We start from the raw sequence: 21,327 nt of genomic DNA, 5'->3' as shown, positions 1-21,327 counted from the left end.
GCTCACACTTGGGACCGCTGATGGAAGGGCAGCGTGAATTCCAGATCTCAAACCATCTTGTTCTGTTCTAACTGGGAAAACCCAGCCAAGGACTTGGGCAGAAGGAAGTATTAGTTTTGTTCTGATTTGGTGCAGAGAATACTTTCACACTTTGGTTTTCTTCCAGCATCAGAAATGTAATTCACTGACTTTTTTTTAGGTAGTTCCTTTGTTTTTCTTTTTTTCAGAAATAGTCTTTGGCTTTGATTTTGATTATGATTCAGTAAAAAATGAAAATTGGGGTTTGGCTTAGTATAGTGCTCTGCCAGTGAAAGTCCATTTGGCTAACTGCAGGAATCTGAACTGAGCACACTGTCGGCCCCAGCTGGTGTCACTGAAATTCCCTGAATCATGTAGCTAGTGGTCTTCAGGCAGCAGTTCATCCACCCACCCCAGAGCCTCCATGCAGGAGGCCCTGAAGCAAGAATTGGGGCTTCATCGTGTGGTGACATCACATGCTGCTGCTCTCTGCTGGGGCACGCCTGGGGGCGGGTGGGGAAGTGGGGATGGGCACACAGATGCTCTGCAGGGGGACGGAGAGCCGGAGAGGGAGCGGCAGCTGGAGAGAAGGCTAGCTGAAGGAAACAAACCTGATAAAGGATTGTGGGACGCTGGACAGTGGTGAGCCAGGCCTGTGGAAGACCCCAGAGAGGAGCCATCCCACAGCAGGTCATGATGGTGATAGGGGTGGGGGTGCTCCTGCCTGGCCGAGTGGAGGAAGGCGTTTGGCAGGAATGTGCTAATCATGACCGGACGATGGTGCACAGAGCACCACTCGGCCACTTGGCCCCTGCCTGCGTGATAGGGATTACTGAGGCTCATGCTAACTTTGGGATTTGTGGGACTGGCAAGTAGTCCCTGTAAAGAACCCTGGAGCCCAGCCTGGGATTGGGGGAGAAGTCTGGTATTGAAAGGTGCTTGCTCCCCAACCTCCTTTGCCCTCCTTCCTTGCTACCTTTCCATCCTTGCCCTAGGCCCATTCTAAAAGCCAGGCCCACTTTTGGAAGGAAATGTCCCCACTCCCAAGACAAGTGTGTTCATTTCCTATCCTACTGCTGTCTAACCAATTCCCAGCCACTTGGCAGAGGACAGCCCCCACTGGCTCTCTTCAGTTCCTACAGGTCAGGAGTCCAGGGTCTCAGAAGGCTGTGAAGTACTGGCAGGGCCGTGTTCTCATCTGGAGGCTGACTGAGGAAGACTCTGCTTCCAGGCTCACTTGGTGGAGGGACTGCGGGCCGTGGCTTCCTGCTGGCTGTCAGTGAGACTGCCCTCGGCTCCCAGAGGCTGCTTGCAGATCCTGCCACAACGGCTTCTCCAACGTGGCCACTTACTTCGTCAAGCCAGCAAGGAAGGGTGAGCCAATCTGCTAGCAGACGGAATCTTACGGAGCACAGTGTGATCCTGGGAGTGACGGCCCACTGCTTTCGCACAGTCCGCTGGCTAGGGGCTGGTCACGAATGCCATCCACACCAAAGGTGAGGACTGCACGAAGGCATGAGCACCGGGGGGTGGGGCTTCCAAGGATACCCGAGAGTCTGTCCCCCACACCAAGGCAGATGGGCCATGTCTGGCCCTCAGCTCCTCAGACCCTGCCTAGTCCCATAGCTACTGAGGGTGACGGCAGAACCCAGCCACAGTCATAGCCTTCTGCCACCTCCCTGCCACCACCTCTTTGCTCTCCTCTGTCCTGGAAGAGCTGTGCATGGAGGGGCCGTGCGATGCAGAAAGGTTCTGAACCCTGCAGCCAGACGACCCTGTGCACCTGCCACCCTCTTTCCTCCTCTGCTATGGGATTCTGGTGAGGTAATCTCTCTGGGCCTTCATTTTCCCATCTGTAAAATGGGAATAAAAATACCGCTCCTACCACTAGGCTGTCAGGATAATTAGAAAAAAAAAAATCAGGCAAACCGTCTGCCACATAGTTGGGCCAATAAAGAGCAGCTGCTGTCACTGCTGACCTTGCAGCCTGGAAGGGGTAGGGAACGGGTCTGCTCGGCCTGGCTTCCCGCTGCCTCCTTCCAGCTGAACTCCGGCTGCTTGCTGGAGGGCAGATGGAGGCCACGGATCTGAAAGCCCCACATCACCTCCAAAGAAGCAGCAGGTGGAGAGGAGGGTCTGGGATCGCCAGAGGAGAAAACACCAGCACGAGGCCCCTGACGACATCCTTCGATTTCCCTCGGCCTCAGCTTCCCCATCTCTCGCATGGAGCTGCTATACCCCTCTTGTTGTCTGGCATGTCCATTGTGACCTAACACACAACCTCAGATCCAACCACCACCTTTCCTCTGGAAGCAGCTCTCATCCAAGCCCCCTTCTTTCTGTCATGGTCCTGGCATGAAAACCTCAGGGCTGCCCTTGGCTCCACCTTCTCCCTGCATCGGCTGGGCCTCAGCTCCTTCCACTGCTGCCCCGGCCTAGGGCTCCATCCCCTGATCCTGGGCCAGGTCAAGTTTTTACCCGCAATGGCCCTTATGGTGATCTCTCTGACGCCTGCCTTTCCTCCTCAATTCAGAGTCCACACACTGTCAGACCCTCCAACCCCAACCTGCGGCCTGCTCGGATCCTCCTGTGCCACTCCCGACTGCAACGTACCCGGCCTGGCATTCAGGGAAGCCTGCCCTGGGCCCGCCCCACCACTCCCACCACGTCCCTCCTGTTCCCTGGCCACCTGTGCCCCCCGAGCTTCCATCCCTGAAATTCCAACATGACACCCTTTTCCTCGTCCTGTGGCGAGAGGCATCACGGCCCATGCCAGAGGGCAGTGCCCCATTCCCACCCAGAGCCGCGGGGGGGCCAGAGCCAGGGAGAGGGTTCTTAAGTTGAGTCAAGATGCGCAAGCGCAAACCAGGCCCGGCCACTGCAAACCAGCATCCGTCTCGTTTCCTTCCAGCTGTCAACTGCTCCCTTGCCTGGGCCTCCATGCCCTGCCTGCTCCTCTCTGCCAGGCCTCGGCCAGGGTCCAGCACGTGTGGGGGTGTACCTGGGCCCGAGTGGCAGTTAGGGGGCCCCGCAGTGAGGAACAGCAAGCATGGGTTTTGTCCCGGCGTCCCCTCCCCCTTGCCCAGCACTCTCGCGAGGCTGATGATTTGGGGAGACGCCAGTCTGGCCACAGTGACTCAGGTGCCTGCTCCCTGTGCTCCCTGTGCTCCTCGATATATTGCTTGGAATTCGACTCAAGAAAACCACTGGGGTTGAGTATTCTGCTCCGACAGGTCATCGCAGCTGCGCTGGCCACCACAGAACTGCCCGCCCGAGTGACTTCACAGGGCAGCTGGCCTGCTGCTTGACACCCATGTGCATGCATGTGTGCATGTGTGCTCATGGCCAGCACCCCGTGAGTGAGCACACGTGTGTTCACAGGCACGTGTCTGCACGCTCTTAGCTGGGTTTCGGTGTTGCTCTGTGCCCTGCTGACAAATCCACGATTGGGTCCCTGTTCAAATAAAAGAGTAGCTCATGTGCCTGCCCTTGGCACCCAATGGCTTCAGATGCTGGAACATAGATGGGGTGACGCCAAGAGGCCAATTCACTTTCTCTGCAGCACTGGGGTTTGCAGGGGCCGCTGCTCCTAAAAACTACTAAACACAGCAGCTCACATTCATTAGTGATTTGTGGCTTCCAAAATGATTGCACATTGTTATCTCATTTAGTGGTTAAACCCGTGTAATCCCAAAGGTTTGTTCACGTTTTACAGATGAAGAAACTGAGGCATGAGGGGGTTGAGTGACTGTCTCAAGTGTCCCAGGTCCAGATAGAAAGCAGCCATCCCCTTGCACTCCTCTGGGCAGCAGTGGCCAGGCAGGGGTCCTTGCTGTGCCTCTGTGCCACCTCTCCTGGCCCTGGGTCCACTGCTGGCTCCCTCCCGGGCCCTCTCCTGCCTATGGCCAGCTGGCCCCTGCCTCTGGGGACATACGGGTTTCTTCCTAGCTGTGTGCCCCAGGCAGGCCTCTGTGCTGCAGCTGCACACCCGGCTGGCAGCTGAGACTTCCCTGCCCTTGTTCATCAGAGCTAGTGTGACCTTATACTTCCTCATCCAAACCAGGATGCTTTTGAAAATGTGATGAGCTGATATAATAATGGATCAACAGCAGGTCTGTTCTGGGTGCAGCGGGTGGTGGGTTCTCTAACCAGAGCCCACTGCTACCTGCGTGCAGGCACTGGCTGTGGGAGCCAGTGCCCTGTGCAGACTGGATAGTTTCTCTGCTTTGCTCCCTCCCTGGGGGGCCTCACTGTAGCCTTCATGAGCTGGTGACCCCAGAATGGCTCCTCTCACCTGCATGACGGGAGCAAAGGGGTTCTCACTTGCTCCTGTTCAGCAGTTTCCCCACATCCCTGCCCACCTTCAGCCTCACTTCACCCGTCAGAGACAGGTGGGGTAGAATCAGCCGTGCACATCATTCCAGCTCTATGAAGACACCACGCCAGGATTTGGGTCCTGCCCTTGGACCCTGGTTCCAGCAAAATGCTCTTAACACACCAACCAACCTGCTTCTGTTCTGAGAGGGTCCCCAGCCAGCCAGCAATGTATGCACCCTAGGAGAGGCCTGTGGTTTGCTCAGGACACCCATGGGTGGAGAGCTGCCTCCAGTGGGCGCACACCCACCACAGGGCGCCTGCTCAGTGGGGGCCAGGCCCGTAGGGCCCCAGAGCGTGAGGCACATTCTGCTACCCAATGAATGGCAGGGCCCAGGGGCAAGCCGTCGAAGCTGCTGCTGCTAACAGCACTGACCTCCTCTTTTGCCAGGCTGCCCAGCAGTGGCAGAGGGCAGTCCAGAACCCAGAAAGGCTGGGATGCCCTAGAATCCTGGGCCCTGGAAGCTAGGAGGGCTGTGAGCCTCGCCTCATCTGACCCTCTCTACGGAGGAGGCCCCGCCCAAGGTTGTGCTGCTTGGGATCTGGGTGCTGGTTGCAGCAAGGGTCTCTCCTGATGGGCTGGACGAGCGTGTCCGTCCGCAGCATGGAGCCTGGCACAGGTCATGGTGACTGACTTGGTACCTGCTGGAGCCCAGCACGGCCTGGACATAAGCAAGCCAGGTGACCAGGTGAGTTCGGCCCTGGAACTGAGTGTCCGAGGCTTGGGTTAGCTGACAGCCCTGCAGAACCTCTCAGGCTGTGAGCAAGGTGGGGACATCCCAGAGGGAGGATGTGAGCAGCCAGCTGCCCCACAGTGCTGCCTTCCTGCTGTCATGCTGCCTTAGGCTGCTCAGTTTCCCTTGGTGCTGTTGTCTCTGCCGTTCTGGGTGAGGTGCTGGCGAGGGGAGACTCTCCTGGGCTCTGTGCCTTTGGCATTCCCTCTCCCACTCTGAAGCCTTCCCTGGCCCTGCCCCTGCCCTGGTCTGCTCACTCAAGGTGCCCACACCATGGGGCTTCCCGCTCTGGGTCCTGCCTTTTGCCTGCAGCTTTCACATTTGCACCCTTGCCCCGGGCCAGGAGCTCCTTTGGGGGCGCCTGGCCTTACTCACCTCTGCATTCCCACACCAGGGCCCAGAGCCCAACCCAAAGCAGAGCTACGCCAATATCCCCGTGACTCAGTTTCCTCACCCTTAACTCTCACACGGCTACTTTGAGATCAAACGAGGGAATCAATGGAAGACACCAGCATAAGGCCTGGCACGCCACTGGCACTATGAATGTTAGATCATATAGAACACAGTGGTAAATACAAACACCACCACCACCTTGTTTTAAGATTCAGCGGATGGCTAGCCACGTGCAGAAGAATGAAACTGGACCCCTGCCTCTCACCATATGTGAAAATTAACTCAAGATGGACCAAAGATTTAAATGTTGTAAGACTTCAAACTATCTAAGAATCCCAGAAGAAAACCTAAGGAACACCATTTCGGACATCAGCCTTGGGAAAATTCTTACTGCTAAGTCCTCAAAAGCAACTGCAAAATACAAGCAAAAATGGACAAGTAGGACCTAATTAAACTAGCTTCTGTGCAGCAAAAGAAGCTCTTAACAGTGTAAATGGACAACCTACAGATTAGCATTCAACAAAGGTCTAATATCCAGAACCTATAAGGAATTTAGACAATTTAAATGCAAAGAACAAATACCGGCATTAAAAAGTTGGCAAAACACGTGAACAGACACTTCTCAGAAGAAGACGTACAAGTGGCCAACGAATATGAAAAAATCTCAACTTCACTGATCATTAGAGAGATGCAAATCAAAATCACAGGACACCATCTCACACCAGTCTAAATGGCTATTATTAAAAAACCAAAAAACAACAGATGCTGGCCAGGCTGTGGAGAAAAGGGAACACTTATACATTGTTGGAGGGAATGTAGATTAGTTCAGCCACTGTGCAATACAGTTTGGAGATTTCTCAAAGAACTTAAACATCTGACCCAGCAATCCCATTATTGAGTGTCTACCCAAAGGAATATAAGTCGTTTTACTGTGAAGACACATACACTCATATGTTTATCGCAGCACTATTCATAATAGGGAACTGATGGAATCCACCTTGGTGCCCAGCAGCAGTAGACTGGAAGAAGAAGACCTGGTACACATATACCACAGAATACTACGTAGCCATAAAGAAGAATTAAACAATGTTTTTTTCTGCAGCAACCTGGTTGCAGATGGAGGCCATTATCCTAAGTGAAGTAACACAGGAACAGAAAACCAAATACTGCTCACTTATAAATGGCAGCTAAACATCGGGTACTCGTGGACATAGAGATGAGAACGATAGACACTGTGGAGTCCCAGAGGGAGGAAGAAGGGAGAGGGGAAGGGTTGAAAAACTACCTATTGGTTACTAAGCTCAGTACCTGGGTAAGAGGATCAGTCATGCCTCAAATCTCAGCATCACACAATATACCCGGGTAACAAACCTGCAAATGTACCACTGAATCTAAAATAAATGCTGAAATTATAAAAAATAAAAAAAAAAGTAAAACTCAGCTGAATCCACGTGCCTGGGAGAGGAAGGGCAAAGGAAGGAGGCACCTTGGCTCCTTCCTCATGGCTTAGTGGGGACCAGCCTTCAGGCAGCCTTTCGGGCACATCCCTCTCTCCCCAGTACGAGGCGGTGCTGTGGCTTGGGCTCAATGGAAACTGGGCACACCAGCATGCAGTTGTGACGAAAGGGTGTGGCCTGCGGAGGGCAGTCTGACCACTGTTGGGAGGCGGTGTCCCTGGAACCTGGCGCCGTGGCCCCGGCTCCCTCTGTTCCTGCTTGGAGCACGCACCCCTGCACAGGCGGGCCAGGCGACAAGGCACTTTCTTTTTTCTTTTTTTTTTCTTTTTTTGAGACGGAGTCTCGCTCTGTCGCCCAGGCTGGAGTGCAGTGGCGCGATCTCGGCTCACTGCAAGCTCCGCCTCCCGGGTTCACACCATTCTCCTGCCTCAGCCTCTCCTAGTAGCTGGGACTACAGGCGCCCGCCACCACGCCCGGCTAATTTTTTGTATTTTTAGTAGAGACGGGGTTTCACCGTGGTCTCGATCTCCTGACCTCGTGATCCGCCCGCCTCGGCCTCCCAAAGTGCTGGGATTACAAGCGTGAGCCTTCACCGCCCGGCCTAACGACAAGGCACTTTCTCATGCATTTTCCTGCTGTAGCCTCGGTGCAGCCACCTGAGATGAGGTGGGCACCCATCCCCTCACCCTGCTTTTTCAGGTGGGGAGACTGAGGTTTGGAACTGACACATTGAGCTAGAGTCAAGTCGCGGGGATGCCCCAGTGCATGGCTGCTGTTTCCCTCCCATCACCCTGCCCAGTCTGGTCCTGTGTCTCTGCCCAGCTTCCCAGAAAGACACTCAGGAAGGACGAGTGATTTCAGAGATTCCCCAACCCTCGTCTCTTCTCCTGCCTCCAGAGCTGTCAGAGAACTGAGTCGTTGGTGGGGGTCCAGGACCATCACTCCCTGCCCCGTCTCCCCAGGATGCAGGCTCAGGCTCCCAGAGAACTTTACTTTCACCACCTCCCACTTCCAGGGCTCCCCCACCTCCCTCTATTACACCTGTCCTGCCCCTAAGGTCCCTCCCTCCTCTGGGGTGTCAGCTAACCCCACTGCCTGGAGAAGAAACAATTAACATAAAATGTTGAACTGGGCCAGGAACAGTGACTCATGCCTGTAACCCCAGAACTTTGGGAGGCTGAGGTGGGTGGATCACTTGAGGTCAGGAGTTCGAGACCAGCCTGGCCAACATGGTGAAACGCCGTCTCTACTAAAAATACAAAAATTAGCCAGGTGTGGTGGCGCAGGCCTGTAATCCCAGCTACTGGGGAGGCTGAGGCAGGAGAATAACTTGAGCCCGGGAGGTGGAGTTTGCAGTGAGCCACGATCATACCACTGCACTCTAGCCTGGGCGACAGAGAGAGACTCTGCTTAAAAAAAAAAAAAAAGTCGAAGGGGCTTGGGTAGGGGACTTGCCCCGAGCACATGTGTGAACCAGAGTGGGCAGTGTGTGCCCTCCACAGCAGAGGAGGTGTGGGTGCAATGGTCCCGCGGTCCTCAGTCTCAGTGCCCCCGACAGTAGAGTGTGCTGATCCTATCTCTGGGTTTCCTAGGCCACACATCACACAGTGAGCACCAGGGCGGCTACAGATCCACGGTCCACCATGGACATGGAGCCCAAGGCACAGGCTCAAGACAGGCCTCCACATACCTGGGGGAGGGGGTCTCCAGGCTCTCCCGGGCTCCTGTCCCCAGGAGACTCTAGGAGTACCTGGCCCATTTCTTTCTCGGGGTCCCGGGAAGGCAGCAGGGATGAGAGCAGGAGGCAGGCATCCCTTCACACTGGTACGTTTGCCTGGGACATGCTTCCCTCCCTCACAGTCCCTCCACTTGCTGAGCTGCTTAGCCCCCAGGACCAGGCCAGGTGCACTCAGCCCAGGGGCTTCACACTCAGGGCTGGGCACCACAGGGTGCCTGGGTAGCCCTGGATGCAGAAAGGGAGCCCCAGAGGCCAGACCAGATGCCAGGTAGGATGGGGTGCCTTCCTTCTTGATGCTCCCATGACACTGTGACATGCCTCCCTCTGGGCAGAAGTATTTGCTGGGTGGCCCCTCTGCTCAGACATCTCCTGAGTGGGAAGAATTTGCCATTTATTGAGCTTTTGCCCCATAGCCTGGCATCGAATAACCTGTCAACCAGATGACTGGATAAAGAAAATAAAGAAAATGCGGAGTACACATGCAATGGAATATTATTCAGCCTTAAAAAGGGAGAACATTTTAACACATGCCCTGACATGGACGAATCTTGAGGACACTATGCTAAGTGAAATAAGGCAGTCTTAAAGGGACAAATTTCACACAATTCAATTTCTATGAGGCATCCAGAGTAGTAAAATTCACAGACACAGAAACTAGGATGGTGGCTTGTGGGGGCTGGGACGTTGTGGAGAACAGGAGTCATTTAATGGGTACGGAGTTAATTTTTTTATATATATGTACATATTTATTATACTTTAAGTTCTAGGGTGCATGTGCACAACGTGCAGGTTTGTTACATATGTATCCATGTGCCATGTTGGTGTGCTGCACCCATTAACTCGTCATTTACATTAGGTATATCTCCTAATGATTTCCCTCCCCTCTCCCCCCACCCCACAACAGGCCCCAGTGTGTGATGTTCCCCTTCCTGTGTCCATGAGTTCTCATTGTTCAATTCCCACCTATGAGTGAGAACATGCGGTGTTTGGTTTTTTATCCTTGCGATAGTTTGCTGAGAATGATGGTTTCCAGAATGGGTACAGAGTTTCCAATGGCCAAGATGAGACAGATCTGGAGATCTGTTTCACAACAATGTAAATATACTCAGCACTACTGAACTGTGCACTTGAAAATGGTTAAGATGGTAAAGTTTTATGTTATGTGTTTTTTTTAAATCACAATGAAAACGAGTCTGTCATTCATCCAGAACATCTGTTTAGACATAGTCAAGGACGGCACACCCCTCGGGGCCTGCACCCTGGGCTTCAGTGAGCATTCACGGCTGGGTTGGGTGTCTGTGTGTGATCTCAAGCATGCACCTTCCTGGGAATCACGGTGACAGGCACCAGGCATGCCTGCAGGAGGCCCCCCTCCAAGGCTCCAGGTATGCCACTTGGAAGAGTGTGCGTGTCCCACCGACAGCCTGCAACTTTCTCGCTGCCCTCGGGCCTGGGGAGCTGCAGAGACACAGCGCTGGAGCACTTGTTCTGAGAGAGAGATTTACGTGTGGGAGAAGAAGCTAATATGGACAGGCGATGAGTTAGGAGAGTAATACTTCAGTTCCGTGCAGAAACTCTCTGACCATGAGGAAAGCAGCTCGCCCAGAGGCTGTACTTCAGCCAAGGCAGGCTGGCAGAGCTGGGCCGGGCCTGTGTCAGTCAGTTGCAGCGTGGGTGCAACTGGCCGGTCCCTGGGCCTCTCTGGGCTCAGTGTCCTCCCCATGCCACGAGCGGCCGTCTCTCCCACTCTGTGGTCTGTGGATGAGGGAAGAGGAGGGAAGGAGAAGGGCTGGGGCAGGCAAGCAGGGTTGGGGGGTGTTGATACTGTTGAGATGCACCTACAGCCTGCCAGCAACACCACGGAGGTGGCATTTGCCACAGCCCTGCCTCAGAGGGACTCAGCACCAGCACTCCTTGGGGGTCAGGACTTATCTTCAAGGGTGTCAGAGCAGTGGTGACCTCCTTAGCTTGGGAAGATGCCCCCAAGGGGACCCCCCATCAGCTACGGGGACCCAGAGGGCTTCATGTCCGGGCTAGGTAGGCACCGGGCAGCCCCAAACCCAGGTCTGAAGCCACAGAGGGCCCGCCGATGGTCACCCGCCTGGTGAGGTCCTTTGGTCAGGGTGCGTGCACATACTCTGGCAGGCTAGCGATTCACAGGTTTCATTAGTTTGTATTTTTAATTTGCTGCCTGTGGCCTGAAGGAACTGACCTTCCCCAGGGCTGTCAGGGATAGTTGAGGTTGGCTTTCCTGGGCCCAGCCATCTGAGGGAGAAGAGAGGAGGTGAGGGGCCCTGGGAGTCTCAGTGTTGTGCCCCAACCCCGGGGGAGGCAGCCCCCAGCCCCCACACATCTGCCTGCCAATAGTACCAACAATCTGCCCGGGAGGGCACTGGGGCACTCAGCCTCTGCCTTGTGTGAAATTGCTCTGTGGCCCTAGACAGGAGCAGGGCTGCTCTGGCTGTCTGTCCCTTCACCTGTGAAAAGAAGGGAGTAGCCCAGGGTTGCAGAATCCTACTTCTCGGAGAAGGCTGGCGGCCAGGTAGCCTGGGGTGTCCAGCTCCTGCCCCTCAGGCCCGCCCTCACCTTCCACCCCTGGTGGCTTGGCAGGCAGGCTCCCTCCCTCTGGCCTCCAGCTCGGGTCGCTGTGTGGAAGTGATTTTTCCAGGTGAGGAAACGCTCATGCGGCCCTGCCCCTTGTCTTAGATGAGGAAACTGAGGCCCCACCAGTGTCTGTGGCACAGTGAGTTGCAGATGCAGCTGGGACCGGCACCCGGGGGACTCCTGGCAGCACAGTTGGCCTCTGAGACCTGCAGGTTCTGCTCCCGCCACTTCCCTCCACTGAGCCCGCAGCAGCCTCTGGGCTCTCTTGCCCTCCAGACCAGGGAGGGGTGAACCCAGGCAGGGGCCCCTCACATCCCTTCCTCCATCCCTGCTCGGCATGGTGCTGGCTGGTGGCAGCTAACCATGCCTCCTTTGCTCCTCTTATTCTGAAAGTACGGGGGCTTAGCAGACGCTTTTTAGTGACAAAACAGAATTTCAGTTGCACTCACCTCCAAAAAGCGTCAGCCTCTCGATCTGGCTGCATCTGCATAAAGCGAGGATGCTTTTCTCATCTCATTCTAGCCCCCAGGGGTGTGTGGTCAGGAATAATCCCATCCTAGGGGAGGAGGTGGAGGCTCAGGAAGGGTCAGGAGGCAGCAAGGACTTGTGTTGATTGGGTGGGTGGGGGGGCCTGGCAGAGTGGGCTTTTCAATAAGCCTTTAAGTGAATTGTTAAATAAATGAATAATAAACACGGCTTTCTATTTTCAAATAAAAAATAAAAAAGCTCTTGCTACTGCATGCTCTGAGTGATTAGCATGATTAACTGTAATGACTCATTTCCTCCTCAGAAACATCCTATTACCCTCATTTTAAAAGCGAGAAGTCTGAGGCACAGAGAGGTTAAGCAACATCCCGAGGCCACACAGCTACTAAGTGGCAGAACTAGGATATGAATCCAGCCAGCAGGACCTTGCGCTTAGCCACCCTGCCAAAACACCTGTGCAGGCTCCGGTCCACAACACTCTGTCCACTAGAACTTTCCGTGCTGGCGGGAATGTTCTGTATCTGTGCCGCCCAAGCTGGCAGCCTCTAGCCACATGTGGCTGCTGCGCACTTGAAATGTGGCTGGTGTGACTGAGGAGCTGCTCAGGGTGCGGACGGATGCAGCCCCCCGTGCCCAGTGTTGGGCTCTAATAGTTTCTGAACAATGGCCAAATGAGTAGCCCAGAGTTCAAAGAGAGACTCATGGCCTCAGAGGCCAGATTGCCCACCTGCCATAGACAGAGGAAGCAAGACGGGCAGAGGGGAAGGAGAGGACCCCGGCCCACACAGCCAGCCAGAAAGGACAGGCAGAGCCAGGCCTCCAACTACAGTGCCACTGGCACTCCCCACGCCGCGCCTTCATGTCTCCACTCCCCCGTCCCTCTCGGTCTTCTTCCTGTGAGCAGAGAGCTGGCTCACATTTCCCACGTATGAGAGGAGAGAGCTCCTGCCATCCATGGCTCAGAAGACTGAGCCGTGGAATCCACAGCCCCCTGGGCAAGGTTAGTCCTCAAATCCAGTCAACTCTTGATCCAGACTCATACTCTCCACTTTTGGGCTTATCAGTGGCAAAGCCTTAATCCCTGCCAGGCACTTGGCGCGGAGGCTGCCTCCTGCCCTGCTGTCAGCTGGTGTGTGCGCAGGGAGCGCAGGCTCATTTTAATATTGGCTGGAGCTAAATCTCATTAGAAAAGTAAATTTGCTGTAGCTGCAAAAAAAAAAAAAAAAAAAAAGCAACCCACATAACCCTTCCAAAGCTAAACAGAAAACATTAGATTTGGATTTTTGGATTATTTGATGTTTCACGTTCCCAGCACCTGGTGCAGAGCCTCCAACACCGTCGGTGCTTGGTCAGTGTTGGTGCAAGTGAACTGAATTTTGGGGGCTCCCTGACCACCCTGTCACCTTTCAGCGTGGATAAGAAGGGCTCACAGATCTGAAATTTTTGTGTCACGATTTTTTTTTTAGATGACCATTTGCTGATAAATTGTTACATTTAACAATAATTAGACAAGAAAGTATTATTTTGTGTTTGGCAAAAGGACGAACTCTGAGCCAAGGCAGGCTCTGGGTTCTTTGGGTCGGGATAAGGAAGGGAGGGTCCAGCCCAGAGTCTGGAGGTGTGATGACTCAAGTGGGTGAGGTGGGAGGTGGGACAGCCTGCACCGATTCCAGTGGGATTGGCTCCAGGGCTGGCCTGACACTGCTACTCCAAATTCTAGAGCCATCCTCATCCTGGAAGAAAGGGGGTGAGGGTGTATAAAATAAACGATTAAATTAAAATTCATCTAGTATTTCTTCTAAAAACTGGTGAGATGACGGTTTCCCAATTTATAGACTGTCAGGAAGCCGGGGCTTAGAGAGCTCTGTTTTTTTCAAAGTCTACTCGGCTAGCCACAGATGGAGCTGAGACTGGACCTCAGACAGCCTGGCCAAGGGCCTGTCCCCACTGCACTTCTTCCATGTCCCCTGGCTAGTCTTCAGTAGGGTCCCCAAAGGTCTTTTTGCCTGGAGGTCTGGGGAGGGGGTACATGACTTCTCTTCTTCTCCTGAGTGCCAGGTTTCCCCAGACCCCACATCCTTCCTCGCTGCCCTGCATTCCAGGACCAGGAGGGCTGGGGCAGGGGCCAGAAGATGGAGAGGAACCCTCAGCACTGCGAGATGCTCAGGGGCGAAGGCTGTCCCTCAAAGTCCCTGCAAGCTCTTGATGTGCTTGACCTGCAAGATGTGCTTGACCTCATAGCCTGTCCTCCCTCTGCCTTTGGGCTTGCGTCTAAAAGACCCTTACATTCATCAGAGCCACAGGAAAGACCTTCCTCAGTAGAATGTCCAGCTGCTCCAGTGGGGGGCCTCCTGCAGGGGTGGACAATTGCTGAGGTCGATGTAGGGGAACAGGGGGAGGACCCCAGCCCGCCCCAACTCACCACTCGGCCCGCCCTGACTTCTGCCTGTGGGCCTCCCTCTGCCGTCCGCCAGTGCGCCTCCGTGCCTTTGTCTCTGGTCTCACTGCCTCTTTCTCTGCCTGAGTCAGGCTCTCTCTCAGATTCCTCCTCCTCCTCAGCCCCTTCCTCTCCTCCTCTCCATTCTCATCAGAGAGGAACACTCATCCCTCTCTTCCAGACACAATGGAGCACCGTGCTCCTGTCCGCTCAGCCTTTCACTCAGTGCATCCTCTTCCCCATCTCACACTCCCAGCTCCCGGCCTGCCTCATCACGCTGTGCTCCACAACTAGGAAAGTACATCTGACTTGGTCCCCTTATCCCCGAGAAACCACTAAGAGAACCTTCAGGTCTCCCCCGAAGCCTAAGCTGGGGAACTGGGCTTGCCCCAGGGCATCCTCCCGTGAAGCTCCTTGGCCTCTGCCACAGGCTCCAATCCTGCTGCTGGAGCTGATCCCCTCAGTGATTCACCTGCCCCCTGCTTCTGGCGGAACAGTGAGTACCTGCCCAGTCTGAAACCTACACACACATATTGAACACAGCGCCTGCCAGCTTCCAGCTCACCTGGACCTGGAGTGATCCCCAAGCATCCTGGGGTCAGGCAAGAAACAGGAACAGCGAGCTCCTGGCTCCAGTGCTGAATGGGGCACAGATGCATTAACTCTCCCAGTCCCATTAACCTTAGCAAGTATTTCTGCTTCCATCGAAAGGGGAAGAGGGAAAATGTCTCTAAGCTCTGGAACCTCTGGCAGTGCTGGGCATGGACTGGGCAGAGTGAGAAGTCTGTCTGAAGACCCTGGGAAAGGGTCTTCACCCCACGGGAAGAAAGGGAAGGCTGGATGTTTGGTCCAGTAAGGCCATTAATGGTCACCAGCTGAGCAGACTCTGGGAGGAAATGTCTCAATCTCTGTCGCGGCTACCAGCAGAGGTAGGGAGACATAATGACAGAAGACAAATCTTAGAAAACCCTAGAACAACAGTCCTATGCAGCCACATGCCCCACAGCCCTAGTAACTTAGGGAGTGATGTGCCTCTCATTTCCACACAAACACATCCAGGCATTGCACAGTGCTGGGCCCTACGACGTCCGTACCCCAACATTCTCAACAGTGCATGCTACACAGCCCAAGCTCGAGGCACCATTGGGCACCCCACCCACGCTGGTGCCCATGCACTGGGCTAGCAACTGTCAGGAAAGGTCCCCTTTCTATAGGTCTGGAGTCCTTCAGCTCCAGCTTCTACAAGAATCCATGCAGCTAGGCCTGGCTGGGGGAGGAAGGGGACAGGGAGGTGGGCCAAGGCTCCCATGTGTGCATGTGGGGGTGGTTCTTGACATTAGCTGCTTGGTAAGGGGCTGTCACCTCCTTTCCCTGGCACTGTCGGACCCGGTGGCTTCCTTCCCTATTTCCTGCCTCAACTCTCAGCCTCCTTTTTCTGGAAGTTGTGTGCTCTGACTTTGGAGGGACTGGGACCTCAGACCTGAGCCCAGGCGCAGATGGGAGGGTGGTGAACTGGTCGCGCCTCCTTCCTCCTTGCTACACCGAAGGTCCCAAGGGCTCTGTGCCACCCTTGCAACCCCTGGGTCCCTCAGCATGCCCCGCAGAGCTCGGGCCCCCTCAAGAGAGTTAACTTGGCAGTGCCCAGGAGCCAGAGAGAGATCCAGAGAGGGCTGTTGGGCAGCAGGGGTGCGGAGGTGGTGGACGACTGACCCCTGACTCCTCATCCGGCCACCAGAAACCACCTGCTGAGGGGGCCAGGAACTGACGGCTGAGAGCCCGGGCCAATTGTTAGAACCTGCTGAGAACCAGCTCTTCCCCTAATCCCGGTCGACGAGGGCAGGTGGTGCCGGGTTTTGTTTCGCAGCCCCTCGGCAGCAGCGCCTCCCGGCCCGAGCTCGGTTCTCGGCCCCCTTTCCGGCTGCCCCCAGCGCGCGCAGCGCACACACACACGCCCCAGCGCGCGCCCGGGAGGACATGGCGTGGGCACCGATGGGGACGCAGAAAGGGGCTCTGTGCGCGGCGGGGCGCCCGCGGGGGCGCGGGGAGCACTGACCTGCGGCGACGAGTCCGGAGCGTCTCTGGTGCGGTCCATCGCGGGCGACGGCCCCTACGCCCCGGCCCCGGCGCCCCTAGACTGCTGCCCTGGGCGGCGTGCGGCTCCCTCCCCGGGGACTCTCGGGCTCCGGGCCCCCGGGGGCCACTTCATAGCCGCGGGGTCCGCGCGCCCGCCCGCCCGCAGCCCCGCCCGGCCCCGCCGCCCCGGCCCGGCTCGTTCTGGGCTCAGCGAGGCGGCGGCCGAAGGCTGGGAGCGCGCGGGAGGGAGGGCGCGGGAGGGAGGCGGGGAGGGAGGCGGGGGGCGGGAGGCGGGGAGCGGGGAGGGCGCCGCGGGGAGCAGGCGAGGGGGCGAGAAGGGCGAGCGGGGCGCGCGGCCGGAGCCGAGCCGACCGGGCCGGCGCAGAGTCCCCCTAGGTGGCGGCGGATGTGCCGGTGCCGCCGCTGCTCTGCCGGCGCCTCCCGCCCCGCCCCCACCCGCTCTCCGCCCCCGCCCCGCCCCCGCCCCGAGCCCGCGCCAGCGCCGGCGGGACCCGAGCTGCTCATGGTCGGTACCAACCTCGCCAGCCTAGGCGGGGGCGCGAGGAGGGAGGACGGCGAGGGGACCCCCCCCCGGGGGTTGGTATCACCTCCCCACCGCCCCCCACCCTCCCCCGGCACCGTCCCCCGCGGAGGCGGCTCCCGCTTCAGGCGCCGGAGCAGGGGTGGCGGGCAGGGGCCGAACGCACCCCCAGGTCTCGGCTCTCGAGAGTTAAAGCTCGGCCCCCGCCTGCACCCCCATTCCACCCCGCCTCCATCCTGGCTGCTCCTGGCGCCCAGCTTGGCAGCCTCTCTCAAAGGGTGATTGTTTCCGGCCGGGCTGCTGCAGGAGGCTGGGGGGACGGCTCTCTGGGACCAGGAGGCCGAGCTGGGGAGCCGGTGGGGGATGCAGCTCCCTCCTTGGCTTCAGGCACCCCGGATGGGAGGTGGCTGGTGGGGGCGGACGGTGCCGTGCCAGGAAACGGGGTGCCGGTGTGGGGTGGTCGCGGGGGTCCTCAGGAGGCGGCCATAGGGCGGCCCCACCTGTGGGCTCTGCTGCGCCGTGGAAGGGCCCCTCGAGCTGCCGCGCGTCAGCCTCACCCCAACCTCCCCTTCCGGGCCAGTGCACCGGGCATTCCAGAGAGAGGGCCTGGAGGCCTGCGTGGGCGGACAGGCGCGGGGAGGCCGGGGGCAGCGGGATCTCCAGGAATTTCCCGGGCCTCTGCCGCGGTGTGTTGGTGGGCGGGGGACGGAGGCCGGTGAGTGGGCGCGCTCTTGGATGTCTGTGGGTGCACTGGTAGGGTGGCTTGAAGCCCTCTATGGAGCTCTATGTTCCAGGTACTCCTTCAGCTTGTCGGAGACTTTGAAGCCATCCTTGCACTGATTTTAGAGGTTGGCATCTCCCGGTGCTCTTGGACACCTGTATTCAGGCCACACCCGCTGTGTCCTCTTCACAGCCCCAGAAGGCCAACTCCCATGGCGGGGTTCGCGGCGGGACCAGGGACTGTCGGTACTTTCTTTAGGGTCTCCCTCCTTCCCTGGAAACCAGTTCCAGCCCCATTGCTAGGCACTGCTTAACCAGAGCTGTGCCCCCGTACTATGGGCTGGGGCTGAGGACCACGGGCCTCTTTTCCATCAGCTTTTCTGCCCTGTTAGGACCAAGCCGGGCCCTGCTCTCCCCACTGAGGATGTGCAGGTGGGGAGGGGGCAGAGGCTCCAGAATCAGCCACTTTGGTCAAGACCTTGAGCGGAGGAAGGCAACTCACCGTCCATATCATGCCACAGACGTGTGAAAGTGTCCTTAATGACTATCTCTAGGGATAACTGCCCCTCCTTGTCATGCGCTCTTTCATTGTTGTGCTTAACAGCCCTCTTTGCCGTCAAGAAACTTCCTCTGAGTCTAACCTGAGTATCTCCTGCTGCAGTTCAGGAGCGTTTCTCCCTTCTCTTAACGCGTGGGATCCCAGCCAGCCCTGCTCCGCCTGCTTCTGCCCCTATTACAACCCTCTCTTCTAGGCTCTGCTAAGAGGCCTTTCCTAAGTCTGTGTTGTCTGCTATTTTCCTGGTCTCCATACTCTGCTTCTCCTTAGACTCCACACCAGCTGAAGGGAGGGGAAGGGCAGGTGCAGAAGCAGGATTGGCAGGGGCACCAGAGAGCACTGAGGAGGGGCCAGGCCGTCCCGGAGGGCACGTTGCCTCCCTCCTCTGCTAAGCCAGCCAGCCGCAGTCACACAATCACCAAATGGGAGGACAGAAATGACCATGAAGACTGTCTCGTTCCAGACCCTCATTTTACCAACAGGGAAACACTCCCACGAGGGGTGAGCTCAAGAGAGCTCAGGGACATGGCGACGAGGAGGCCTGGGTTTCAGGCCGGTTCCGAAGGCGCTAGCAAAAGACTTCCCCTCAGGGCTGGTTTCAGTAATGAAACAGGCGGTTGGACTAAGTGGGCTGCGGTCCGACTGGTCCTGTTGGGCTGTGGCTCGGAGATGCTGTCTGCAGGGGTTCTCGGCTTTACCTCAGCATTCTGGCAGGAACAATTGTGATAATAAAGCTGCTTTCTAGGGACCTGTCTTGCATCTTAGTCCCAGGCTCTGTTTACAGAATTTTTAATATTAATTTTTAGAGCCAATTTAAAACAATAATAGGAGATTAAAATTAGCGTGATAAGGCTCAGTGAAGAGACAACAGCCTGCCATTCGTTTTGGTGGGAAGTTTTGGCAACATCCCAAGTGTATGGACACATACAAATGTACTGACATCTACGCAGGCACAAAACATGCACACAGAGGCAGCTACACATGCAAATTCACCCACATGAACACACACACACACACACACACTCTGAAATACGTCATGTGCACATATAAATGCTTGCACACGGATGTACCTGAAGCACCTGCACCCACACAGACACACGTGTACACATGCCATCCTCCCAGGTCAGCCACATTCCCACCCCTGTCTTCCTGCTTGGCCTCTGCAGGTCTGTGGAAATCCTTCCCTCCCATGTCTGGACTTGGTGCATCCCCACAGCTTGCCGCTTGCTGCAAACATCTGGAGCACCTCTAAGGTCTCCCTGAATGATTGATCTTCCCCTCCCCCTGCCTTCCCTGCCAGTAGTGAGCCCCTCTTCTCAGAGACCCCCAAAGCCTAGCACCAGCATGTTTAGTATGCAAAGCCCGGGTTTGTCCTCTGGGACAAACCGTTATGTGTTTATTGTGTAGTTAAGCAGGACGGGAGCCCTGCCCCCGCTCTGATCCTGGCCCACTTCCCATAATCTGAGTCCCAGAAGAGTCCTGTAAAACCGTCATCTGCAATGCAAAACCCGCAAAACATCTGGGAGGGTCTGTGGGTTTTCTCCAAATCACCTGTGCCCTAATTTAATATGAATAACAATTAGTTTACTCTTATCAGTTAATTGTTCCCCTCGTGGGTTCTGTCTGCCCTGGCCGCTCTTTCAGCAGGAGTTTTGGTCTGCTCCAGACTCCTAATGATACTGCCTTTTCAGCCGAGCCGTCCTTCTTAGCTACCACCCAAGAGAAACAACGCAGCTGCGCTGCTTGCCGCCCTGGCCTGCGGGGCCCAGGCCCTCACCCCATCCATCTTAGCCAGTCTGATTGTTGGGGGCCATCCAATCTCCCCTTGCCTTCACCAGGAATCTATAGCAGTGATTTTGCTGATGTGAGTGGAAAGGTCCCAGTGGGATTCTTCAGTGAGGAGCCCCACCCCACACAGTGCCCGTCCTCTCCCGTCATTGCCCTGGCAAGGATGACAGCACATGCACACGTGTGGGCTCACCAAGATGCTGCCAGAGAGCGAGGGGAGTGAGAGGAAGAAGAGCTGCCTTCTGCCTCGGCAGGCAGGGTGGGCTCCCCAGGGACACAGCCATGCTATCGGGCATGTCTGAAATGTTCCCAGTGGCTCCTGGATGGATGTGTGTGGATGTGCTGTTTTGGGTGGTGGAGTTCATGGCCCAGATAGAGAAAGAGGAGGAGACCTTTTAACTCTTCCCTTTCATTAGGTTTCTGGTCTGAGCTTCGAATCTTGAACACCCTTGTTTGTCCATAAAAAATTGAAAATGGTCATGTGGTCAACAGGTTTCCCTCTGCCCTCCCCTCTTCTCAGAAGCCAGGTCGGCATCTTTCCTGAGTTGGTGCAAAAAGGCTGACTCCTGCTTCTCTCCAGTCTCTGCCTCCAGGGAAAGGGTGCAGTTACATGGCTTTAGAACACTTCGGTCATGTCATTTTGTTTTGCATCCTTTCCTCTGTGGCTGAGGGAGGGATGAGAGGTGATAGGAGCAGAGCCCCCAGACTTAGGGGAGCATCTCCGAGGCTAACCTGGGACCGTTCTTTGTCCTCTTGCAGAAGTGAAAATAACCCAGATTGCCCTTTGACCTCCCCACTCTCCCCAAAGTACTCTGCAGAGCCCACACCTCCAAAGTCTCACTGAAGCCTTTCCCAACCTGAGCTCTGTGGCTTGTGCTGTCTCCTGCAGCCCTCCTGACCCTCAGGCACCTCTGGCTGTGAACTGCCCTTCCTCTCAGTCCCATAGCACTTTATCCAGACACATCTGGAGGCTCTTACCCATCTTTGCATGCTTTCCTGTGTTCAACTGATATTTACTGAGCTCCAGTCATATGCCAGGCACTGTGCTGGGCACCAGAGACATAGCAGTAAACAACAGCAATTAGGAGTGTTAACTTCAATTAGGCCATTTATATGTATGCACCAGGTTAGGTTCCAAGTCTTCATGCACGTTAGCTAATTTCACATGTAAGGTGTTATTTACAAGGTACTGTTTGTGACAAGGTTCGATTATAGTTTCCATTTATAGGTCAGGAATCTGGGGCATAGTATTCAGGTAATTTAATTAAGGTCACATGCCTAGTAAGTGACATAGCCAGCATTTGAGGCAGGCAGCCTACTTCCAGGACTCAGGCTCAGCATCAGAGCACAACGCAGGGATTATATGCTAGTGTCCACAGATGGACAAATGCACAGAACAAACAGAGGT

General features: G+C 56.0%; 1 protein-coding gene across 3 annotated transcripts in view; it reads right to left on the bottom strand.

Annotated features, from left to right (window-relative positions):
• Positions 1–16,782, bottom strand: part of B3GAT1 (beta-1,3-glucuronyltransferase 1) — a 33,279-nt gene extending 16,497 nt beyond the window's left edge. For 2 of the 3 annotated variants that reach the window (XM_030828744.1, XM_030828743.1), the window contains exon 1: positions 16,295–16,782. Coding sequence is in view for 1 of the 3 variants with exons in the window: in XM_030828742.1 (XP_030684602.1) it covers positions 11,768–11,808 (41 nt within the window). In the remaining 2 variants the exon portion in view is untranslated. Of the gene's footprint in view, positions 1–11,767; positions 11,875–16,294 lie in introns of all 3 variants that reach the window. The other variant, XM_030828742.1, reaches the window with a different exon arrangement.
• Positions 16,783–21,327: the final 4,545 nt, after the last annotated feature.

This window comes from Nomascus leucogenys, chromosome 15, assembly GCF_006542625.1.
Source record: "Nomascus leucogenys isolate Asia chromosome 15, Asia_NLE_v1, whole genome shotgun sequence".
NCBI lineage: Eukaryota > Metazoa > Chordata > Mammalia > Primates > Hylobatidae > Nomascus > Nomascus leucogenys.
The sequence above is the reverse complement of the archived record's forward strand: the minus strand, read 5'-3'. Positions and strand labels throughout refer to the sequence as shown.